This window comes from Myiozetetes cayanensis, unplaced genomic scaffold (genome assembly GCF_022539395.1).
Source record: "Myiozetetes cayanensis isolate MyiCay16 unplaced genomic scaffold, myiCay2020 scf5-8, whole genome shotgun sequence".
In the NCBI taxonomy this organism is placed as follows: Eukaryota; Metazoa; Chordata; class Aves; order Passeriformes; family Tyrannidae; genus Myiozetetes; species Myiozetetes cayanensis.
In genome coordinates this window covers 82,466,250-82,476,616 of record NW_026087742.1, presented here as the reverse complement: position 1 = coordinate 82,476,616, position 10,367 = coordinate 82,466,250, and the positions used below count along the sequence as shown (strand labels likewise).

Here is a 10,367-nt window from a genome sequence, read left to right as displayed (position 1 = left end):
AGTCCGGAGAGATGCTCTAGAAAATTGGAGATGGCAGCCGAGGTGCAGTAGGTTCAACCCAGGATTTGAGAAGACTCACACCTGCTAACGTGGCAGCTGAAAGCCCAGTAGGACCTAGACGTCATGCCCCTAAGATGACCAAGGAGGCTCAATTCAGTTTTCTAACTCACATGCTCCCTGCCACTGGGGATGCTGTACGTTAGTCAGCACAATTTCCAGATGACAGAATAGTCAAGTCTCCTTGTGGGTCACATGGCATATTTTCCAGACCCTTGTACGGATATCTTGGACATCTGACAGTACCTCAAACAGCACTAGTTACTCCTGCTATTGAACTACATTATGTCTTGTCGATTTTTGTTCTTTTTTAAAAAATACAAGGTCTGGCTTTGTTTTTAAGCACAGCACAAAGTGTTGGAAAGACGTGGTAAGTAGCAAGGCAGAGCCTATCTCCCTCAGTCGCCAGTGACCCCAGTCCCCCCTGCTCTGCGCTCCAGGACTAGGTGGCCTTGGGCAGGGTGGCTGTGCCCTTGGTGTCCTGGGCTGGCAGAGGGAAAGCGTGTCCTATGGAGTGCATGTCCTGTGAGGAGCGGCTGAGGGGCTGTTTTGCCTGGAGAGGAGGAGGCTCAGGGGAGACCTCATGACTCTACAACTACCTGAGAGGAGGTTGTAGCCAGGAGGGGCTCAGCCTCTTCTCCCAAGCAGTTCAGACAAGAGGACATACTCGCAAGCTGTGCCAGGGGAGGTTTAGGCTGGACATTAGGAAGAATTTATTCACAAAACCAGCGATTAGATATGGGAGTGGACTGCCCAGGAAGTCGCCGTCCTTGGAACTGTTTAAGGAACGACTGGACGTGGCACTTAGTGCCATGGTCTAGCTGACATGGTGGTGGTGTTCGGCCATGGGCTGGACTCAGTGGTTTCCCACCTAATTCCCACCTGTGAATCTGTGAAAAGGGGAAAACTGCCGTACTGGGAAACACAGCTGTCCACAGTGTGTGTCCCTGTGGCCCAGCATGAACCGCGGGCCGGGCTCTCACCCACACAGGGAGCAAACATCTCCCCCCTGCCCCGCCGCCGTCCCTCCCCGCCGCCGGGCGGCGCTCCCTCCCTGCCGGGACGCTACCATAGAGCGCGGCCCGCCCGCGCCGCCAGGAGGCGGAAGCGGAAGCGATGCTGTCCCGGCAGCCGCGGGTGAGGCGGGAGGGGCGTCCCGTCCGGGAGCGGGACAGGGACGGGGGCACGGGGACAGGGAGGGGGCGCTGGGATCCACTGCTGGGGAGCGGAGCGTGCCGGGGAGCCGGCGGCGGGGGGTGCGGGTGACCCTGGGACCGGCTGCGGCCTTCCCGCGGGGCGCCCCGGGGCAGGTGCCGGCGGGCCGTGCGGAGGGACTGGCGGCACTCCCCGCCCTGTCCCGCGGGGGCCGCTCAGCGCTGCCGGCGGGGACGGGGCGGCGCGGCGTCGGGCTCTTAAGTCAAAGGAGCGCTCTTCTCTCGTTGCAGACACTTCCCAGGTCTTCCTTCCGGAGAACGTGAGATCTGCCTCGGCGCCAGCCTGCTGGGGTTCACTGGTTGTTAAGTAGACTTGGGAGCGGTGTGGCATCATCGCGCCGCCAGTCCCTTCCCTCCCTCCTGAGAAAGGGTAGCTGCTTTCTGAGCCATCACATACCAACCTCATGTATTCCTAAGATTGTCATCAGCTTCTTGCTTTCTGTTCTGAGGCCTTACAGAGGTTTAATTACTTAAAGGCTCTAGCGATTATAAAGTAATTTTAAGATGTTTGTACTACTCGGTTTTAATTGTCTAATTCACTCCTGTATTAAGAGACATCGTTTTAACTTGGGAATGGTTAAATCGCCAAAGAATTAAATTATTTATGGATAAGGGCTATTTTATTTGACTACTGTTGGCCTGCAACTTAAACTTGCATCTTTTATTTTTTTATCCTATGCTTTTTCTTTGTTATGGCTGCTGCAACAATAGTTCATGATACATCAGAAGCTGTAGAGCTCTGTGCTCCCTGTGGGTTATACCTTAAGCCCATTACAAAAATGACCATCAGTGTGGCACTTCCTCAGCTGAAGCAACCGGGAAAATCCATTTCGAACTGGGAAGTGATGGAAAGATTGAAGGGGATGGTGCAAACTCACCAGTTTTCCACTCTGCGGATTTCTAAAAGCACGATGGATTTCATCCGGTTTGAAGGAGAGGTTGAGAACAAAAGTTTGGTTAAATCTTTCCTGGCGTGCCTTGATGGCAAGACAATAAAGCTGAGTGGCTTCTCTGACATTTTGAAAGTGCGTGCTGCAGAGTATAAGATTGACTTTCCTACCAGACACGACTGGGACTCGTTTTTCCGCGATGCGAAGGACATGAACGAAACTTTGCCGGGGGAAAGGCCGGACACCATTCACTTGGAGGGCTTGCCTTGCAAGTGGTTCGCGGCAAAGGAGACTGGCTCGGAAAAGCCAAGCGAAGAAGTCCTGATAAAAGTTTTCCAGAAGTTCGGAGAAATCCGTAACGTGGACATACCCATGCTGGACCCTTACAGGGAAGAAATGACTGGCAGAAATTTCCACACTTTCAGTTTTGGAGGCCATTTAAACTTCGAAGCTTATGTCCAGTACCGGGAGTACGCGGGTTTCATCGAGGCCATGAACGCCCTGCGAGGGATGAAGCTCATGTACAAAGGCGATGATGGCAAAGCAGTGGCTTGCAATATCAAGGTGAGAAACTGCAGGCTTTTTTTTTTTTTTTTTAATGGGAACCCATATGAGAGACCAAATACAAATAAATGTTATTTCCATAGTGCTTGAAACCTACCTCTGTGTGCTGTAGTGATGACAACAGGTGACATTGACAGCACTGATGTAGCTTCATGGAACAGCCCTAATACAATTTGTGATGGAAAATGTTGGCAGAAAAATGTGTTGTTAGACTGTGTGAGCAAAGTGGGTGTAGTTTTGCTTTTTCCTTAACAAGAGAGTTCCAGAAATGAGAACTGATGATGGAAGGATCAAGTTTACAAACATCACTTTCTAAATAAGTTTAGAAAGTAATCTGTGTTTATAAATACTGTGATTTCACTTAGAATTCTAATTCTGAACAAGTCCAGACATATTTCACCGAAAGATTGACTTTAAAGTGCATTGCTCTTTCTTGTGTTCAGTACAAATTGGAACTTGGAGGGGGGTGGAAATTTCACAGCTTCTGTATTTTGTCCCTGTATTGATAATGAGGTCTACCAGATAAGTGTCAAAACTGAAGTTTAATGGCTTATATGGCCTGGGGAATACACAGTTAATCATTAGGGTACCTCACATACAGAAGGATCCCAGAAAAATTTAAATGGGAGTGGTGATCTCTAGCACAGTTCCATGTGAATGCACTATGCTTGATTTATAATATTAATATAATTAATATTTCTAATATTTATGTACTCTGTTTTATGTACTGTGTTATAACTTTAGGTTATAACTATTTTTCTGTAACCTGTTTGTCTTAGAAATTACCACTATGACAGGAGAGATCAAGACAGTTCAGATGTAGTATCTATGAAAACATGGCTGCAAGAAAACTTACTCTGGAGGTGGTTTGAGCATTTACATGTTGGTTGACTGTTTTCCAGTATATTTCAGTATGCTCGATAGTCATTCATCAAACCAGAAACTGCATTTCAGGAAAAAAAAAAAGTAGAGTATTTCTTTGCATAATGTAGGAACATGCAAATATTTATGCAAGTTTAGTCAGTGTAAGTAAAATGCTGTAATTTTTTATCTTGTTGCAGCATAAAAACTGTGCTTTGACCCAGTGAAATTCAAACTGTCACTTGCACACAGAGGATCAGGGTTCCCAAATTTAGTTTGGCTGTGCAAGAGGAAGCCTGTCTTCCTGGCAGCTGCCCTGTCAGGGCAGATCTCTGTCATACAAGGTCACAACACCTTGTGTGTTTCTACCTATCTGTCCCTCCAGCCTGTTAGTGAAACGTCATTTTACATAGAGCCTGGGTAAATTAAACGGCAGAGCATCTGCCCCTTGTTCTCTTCCCCCTGGTTCATGACCAGGAATGTTTTATAGACACCTGGCTCCACTCAGAATGAGAGATAAGGACACCAGGGCTGTGATGTCTCCTGGTGTCCTGTTCCAACATGCAGCTGGACATGGCCAAGGTGTGTTCATGTGTCCTGGAAGTTTAGTGGGTGTTTTTGAGGTCTCATTGCTCAGATGTGTGTATCTTCCTTTTCTGTTCTGTTCTCATAACTTTGGATCTTCAGCCCGATGTACCTCAGTTTGGGAATCTTGGTGTTGGAACTGGTGACAGGGCACTTGCTTAAACCAGGCGCTAAATGCTGTAGAGCTGTTTCATTTGCGAAATTTAAGAATCACAGCTTTAAACAGAAATGGGCCTGTGTTTAGGCCAATTTCTGCCTAGTGCTCTACAGTCCCTAACAGCATGCATAAATTAAGATCTCTGTGTGTGCCTATTCTGACATGTTGAAAGCACTGGGCAGCCACAGCCTAAACCCCAGCTGGGGTTTATTTTTGGTTGTGAGACCCAGAAGTGTAAAGTGATACCTGATTTTGCTAGTGTGCATTCACTGAGTACCCAGTTACCTCGTTACAGTAGCTGGTGCTTGCTCTGGGTAGTGGAGAAGTTCTCTTTCTTTTAAAAAAGGTTTTGTATTTCTGACTGTGCTGATACTGAGGTCTAGGTTAAAATTGTGTAGGTTGTCAGGGATTTTTAATTCTGTCTCTTTGTTTTCAATTGTATCCTGTAAAGGTTTCTTTTGACTCAACAAAACACCTCAGTGATGCATCAATTAAGAAACGTCAGCTTGAAAGGCAAAAGCTTCAAGAGCTTGAAAAACAGAGGGAAGAACAAAAGCGTAAAGAGAAAGAAGCTGAGGAAAAACAAAAGGAGGAAGAAAGGTATTTATTGCTTCTTGCTTAGTTATATTTTTAACTATCAGGCATATCAAAACTATTTTTACTCCTTCATATCAGTGTCAAAAGACAGAAAATAATGAAACATAAGTTTCCTGTAGCTAAAGTGAAGCACTTAATGCTGAATGAGGTTACTTAGGTTATAACCTATGCTTATGTTCATTTCAAAACTCTAAACCTGCAAAATACTCGATTTCCCAAAAATTGTGCGGTTAGACACCTGATCTCAGAAACCCTTGGCCTTTAGCATAAGCTACCATTTTGTCCTAATGACTGAAATAAAAACCACCAACCCTGCACACATTAATTGGCTTGGTATTTTGCTTCTCACCATGATCGTTCTCTGTCCCCTTGCCTGATGCCTTGTTATTGTCTCTGGTTGAATAGGTTTGTAGCCATGTTTTGTCTTTGTTTTTAAAAAATGGCAGGCTGATGACTGCTTGCTCTCACAAATAATGGTTAAGATGTTCAGTTTTCTGCTTTTGTTCTTCAGTAATCAATACAAGTTACTTAAAAAGAAATTTACTTAAAGTATGAAAGGTATTTTTGCATAGAAATTCAAAGTTGTAGCTGGCCCAGATAAGGTAAAAATATTAATCTCTTTTTAGGAAGCAGAGAGAACTTGAAGAGTATGAGAGAGAGAGAAAAAGAGAAGAGAAGTTGCGCAAGAGAGAACAGAAACAGAAAGATCGTGAGGTTCGACGAAACAAAAAGCAGCTTGAAAAGCTTCAAGCTGAAGAACAGAAAAAACTGCAAGAGAAGATAAAGCTGGAGGAAAGGAAGCTCCTGCTAGCTCAGAGAAATCTTCAGTCCATTAGATTAATTGCAGAACTGCTAAGCAGAGTAAAGGTAACTTCAATATTTATTTCAGAAGCTAATGAAGAAAGCAGCACAACAAAGCCTGACTGGAGAGGGGTGGGGAGCACTGTTCATTAAACAGCAGGTTTACTACCTCTCTGGATGCTATTCCTTAGACCAAAAAATCAAAAAGGCACAGTGAAACAGTAGTTCTTCCTTGGCAAATTATGCACGTATAAGTGAATGGAAGAGTGAACTTGAACCTGTAGTTCTGAATAGCATTTTTTACCTGTATATTAGTTGGCAGGCTTACTCTTAAGTCCCATAAATGAATGGGACATGAATGAGCATGATAAAGTGAACTAAAACTTTCATTAGTCAATATTTGAAAATGTGAAGAATTATTTTTTTGTAGAAAAAGAACTGTCAGCAAAGGATTTAAATGTTAGGTCCTGTCTCTCTAACATTGTTATTTTTTCACTGAAACAGTGAAGCTTAAGACTTGGATAAAGTCATATTAGGGTATAATGTATGATAAGTATTTTCTGCAGAAATGAAAACTGTGTGGCAAAGCACATTTTTTTTCCTTGATACCAGTATGCCTCAGGAGTGTTTTTGAACTCATACAGTGCTGTGTACAGGCCAATTATATACTAGAAGAAGGTAGAAAGGGTTTTTGCAGGCTTTTAAACTTTGTTGCTGCGGAATAGAAAGGTTGCCTGATGAAACAGGGAGTGTGTTTCTGTCACTTGGAGAATTCTAAGGTCTACACTAAGCCGTTTGATTGAGTCAGTAGAAAACAGATGTTTAAAGAGTCTTTTTCAGTATTGTGAGTTTCTAAACTGGTTGACAAAATGGGAATCAGTTTCTATGTAATATTTGTCTGTTTAATTGCTGTTTTTTATGAATTCATTGTAAAGTCATCTACAAACTACAGATTGCAATCATTAAGAGAAATTCTTCTCAGTGAAATTTAAAACGTTTGACTGATTTTTTTTTTAACTTTAAATTTGACTAAAACCTTCAAATGTTGACCCTTATAAATGTATTTCAATATTGCAGATTTCACATGTTGTTCTAGCTCTTGTTACTATTGTTATATTAAGGAAGCATACAGACCAAGCTTTGTTTTTGCTGTGTGAAACAGCTAGGAGCAATTAACACTCAAGAATCATGAACCAATAATGTTTCACCTTAAAAAGTTGTTAAGTTCTGTTTGTTAGATTTTATTTTCCTACCATATTGCTGCTTTTCTGTTATGGTACAACTTGGAAGCCTGAGCAGGTATATAGATGTTCTTTTGTTTATTCTTATCTTCCCTTTGACTGTCTTTCAGACAGTAAAGCTTTTGGAGCAAGAACAGAATGAAGAAAAGATTTGTCTTCAGCAGCTAGAGGAGAGACGAAGGCTCCAGGAGGCTGAGCTTAAACGTGTGGAAGAGGAAAAAGAGAGAGCACTGGGGTTGCAGAGAAGAGAAAAGGAACTGAGGGAGAAACTACTGAATAATCTTCTGAGCAAGAAAATGGATGCGGTTAATCAAAACAAGGAAGAACCTGAAGCACCTCAGTCTGACATGCTGAAAAACCCTAGTGGTATTTCACACACTGTGTCATCCAGCTGCATCACTTCTACCTCAGGACAGGCCGTTTCTGGCAAACTGGCTCCTGGCTCTCAAGTAGAAGTAGCATCCCCTGAAGGTGTAAACACTCAATGCAAGTACTTAAATGGCAACATTCATGACAAAGTTCACATCAAAGAAGGTCAGAATTTTCAAACTACAAACTCTGAGAGGTGTTCTGAGAAAAGAGGTTCAGGGGTACTGTCATGTGTTCCCACCAATACCCAGGACCAGAAGAGCCTCTCTGGCGGTGACCAGAACACACACAGGAAGGGCTCTCACTGTGAGCAGGACAAACGTAGCACAGAGCCAAGGAGAAGAAAGAGCCGTTCGTGTAGTAGCATAAATAGTGATGAGAGTAAGGGTAAGCGAGAGAGCAGCAGACACAGAAGAGATGTGAGTTACCGGGATGAGAAGCACAGGAAAGAAAGGAGGTATTATCGACGCTCCAGCAGAAGTTACAGCCCTCGACGAAGCCGCAGTCCTCGTCGGAGAAGTGTAAGCCCCAGGCGTTCGCGTTACAGGAGAACTCGCAGTAGGGAACGTAGACGAGACAGAAGGGAAAGAAGTCGTAGTCGCAGAAGTGTGAGCAGGAGACGAAGGCACCGGAGGTGATCACGGAGTAAGCGAAGGAGCACTTGGAGTGGGTAGTGGAGGCCTTGACTCCTTTGGAAGGCTGTGGTTGGACAAAAGGGCCAGAAAGTTGTAAACCAGACCTCATCGGTGTGACTGCTATAGAAAACATGTTTGTTTCACCAATGCTTAGGTTGCATCAAGTCCCTGAAATCAACAACATAGATGCCTGATTTTTATGACCTTTGTTGTCTCTTTCTATGTTTCTACCACGATGTAGGTATAACCACCTGTGCTTGTGCTAAAAGCCAGTCTGTTTTCTTCACTTTCAGTTTTCTAAACCTTAATTTTAGTGTGTTTAGTTTTAATCTCTGTATCACCTAATTTGGCTTGAGAAATAACGTGGATGCCAGTTACAGGAACTACAGAGGTGACAAGCTATTACATACAGATTTGATTTTAAGTGTTTTCTGGTTTATTAAATGAAAACATGTTTAACAAAGTAGAGTTTTTACTCATTGAGGTGGATAGCAGGACTTTCATATTTTTCTTAAAACTGACTATAAAGATATGCAGGATCCTTTTAAATTGCTGTGATTCCTTCATATGTCTTTATGATGCCAAGCTTTGTGGCCCAAATTATTCTGACATGTAATGCCTTTGTATAGTTATACTTTCCATGTAAGAGAGGCACACTGGTGTAGGAAGTAAGAAGCAGTGGTAAAATTGTTGAAAGTTGTTCCAATATGTTGTTGACATATTTGGCTTTGTAATTATTTCAGGTGGCATAAAGCTACTTGAAACATTTTTTCAGGTATATAAAGAGCTATACATTGTCTTGAAAAAGGGACCTTCTTGCTAAATTATTTTTACTTGTGGTGTTAAAAGTAAGGCTGCAGTGTCTCTTGTTAAATCCATTTAAGAATACTTTTGCTTCTAAAATGCAGCTCAGGAATATTAGAAGCTATAACATTACAGTGAAAGAGTTTATTTTGCATTTTTATGGTAAAATTAAAAAGAAAACTTTCCAGTGAACTGAAGTTGCTGTTTTCATGTGTCAGTATATTAAAATCTGCAGAAGTGCTGTATAAGAACCTGTTTGTTGAAAACATCACTCAACACATTTGAGTAATGAAGTTCAGCCACTCTTCTTGATGGTCCTGTTATGTTACAGGTGTTAATTCAACAGAACATGTGCTCTATATCTACAGCCTTCAGATGCCATTTTCCTCACAGTGATGCATGAAATCAAAGTGTGTCCGTTTCCTGGAGTGTCAGAGGAGCACACTGGTGCTGCAGTTCAGCTGGATCCCTTGCTGGCTGAGCTTCTGTGTAACTTTCAGTGAACTCACGTGGGATTTGTTTTGTACTAGGCCATGCCGCTGAAATCTTTGTAATTACTAGCTGTGGACAGAAAAGGTAGACATTTATGACATTAAATTGTGAGGAGCTGTTGTGTCCCTTGAAGACAGAGAGGCCTAGACAAATCAGAGGGCTGGGCAATCACCAACTGTATGAAGTTTAGCAATGACAAGTGCTGGATTCTGCACCTGGGATTGGGCAACCTTGGTTGTATGTCCAGACTGGGGAATGAGACGCTGGAGAGTAGCCCTCCAGAAAGAGATCTGGGGATAGTGGTTGATGTGAAGTTGAATATGAGTCAGCAGTGCCCTGGCAGCTAAGAGAGCCAACCCTGTCCTGGGGGGCATCAGGCACAGCATCACCAGCCGATGGAGGGAAACCTCCTGAGTTGAGGGGGGTGATTGTCCTCCTCTACTCTGCTCTGGTGTGGCCTCACCTTGAGGGCTGCATACAGTTTTGGGCATCACAGTACAAGAAAAAGACCATCCAAAGGAAGGCTATGAAGAAGGTGAAGGACCTTGAGAGGAAGCCGTATGAGGAGCAGCTGAGGTCACTTGAGAAGAGACTGAGGGGAAACCTCATCACAGTCTACAACTTCCTCATGAGGAACTGGAGGGGCAGGCACTGATCTCTCTGTTGAGCAGTGACAAGGCCCAAGGAAATGTCCTGAAATTGTGTCAGGGGAGGGTTTAGGTTAGATTTTAGGAAAAGGTTCTGTACCCGGAGGGTGGTTAGGCACTGGAACAGGCTCCCTGGAGAAATGGGCACAGCACCAAGCTTGCCCAGATTGATATCTTGGGTGGAGGTCTTGATAATGTCAGCGAGATAATCAGAGAAGTGTTAGTTTATAGTGCTACTTTCAGTAAGTCATAAAGCTATGAATGCAGTATTGCTACCAAGGAGTGGAAACAGTTAAAGCAGTGGTAGTTACCAAAAAGTGTTGGAGTCAGAAGAATCCAACAGATAGTTAGTTGATACAAAAAAAAGTTGTAAAAAAAAGGAGTAACCTTGAGGGGCATCCTGACCCAAGGGAGGAATCTCCTCACACACATTTCAAGAAAGGGATATGTTAG

General features: G+C 43.5%; 1 protein-coding gene across 3 annotated transcripts; it reads left to right on the top strand.

The window, feature by feature from the left end:
* The first annotated feature begins 1,176 nt into the window (after nt 1-1,176).
* Nucleotides 1,177-8,972, top strand: AKAP17A (A-kinase anchoring protein 17A). 3 transcript variants are annotated; one of them, XM_050333536.1, is made up of 5 exons: nt 1,177-1,194; nt 1,503-2,725; nt 4,780-4,928; nt 5,552-5,792; nt 7,078-8,972. In XM_050333536.1, the coding sequence occupies exons 2-5, from the start codon at nt 1,964-1,966 to the stop codon at nt 7,972-7,974; spliced, it is 2,049 nt and encodes a 682-aa protein (XP_050189493.1). In that variant the 5' UTR covers nt 1,177-1,194; nt 1,503-1,963; the 3' UTR covers nt 7,975-8,972. The 3 variants fall into 3 exon arrangements, with proteins under 3 accessions (XP_050189493.1, XP_050189492.1, XP_050189494.1); XM_050333537.1 differs by lacking the exon at nt 1,177-1,194 and having other exon boundaries at nt 1,371-1,641; nt 1,983-2,725; XM_050333535.1 differs by lacking the exon at nt 1,177-1,194 and having other exon boundaries at nt 1,370-2,725.
* Nucleotides 8,973-10,367: the final 1,395 nt, after the last annotated feature.

What these genes read in the sequence shown, in the direction of transcription:
- AKAP17A (XM_050333536.1), top strand. Translation starts at nt 1,964, where the DNA reads ATGGCTGCTGCAACAATAGTTCATGATACATCAGAAGCTGTAGAGCTC. An exon ending in CAGTGGCTTGCAATATCAAG is followed by an intron (nt 2,726 to 4,779) that starts GTGAGAAACTGC and finishes TATCCTGTAAAG; the next exon opens with GTTTCTTTTGACTCAACAAA. An exon ending in AACTGCTAAGCAGAGTAAAG is followed by an intron (nt 5,793 to 7,077) that starts GTAACTTCAATA and finishes ACTGTCTTTCAG; the next exon opens with ACAGTAAAGCTTTTGGAGCA.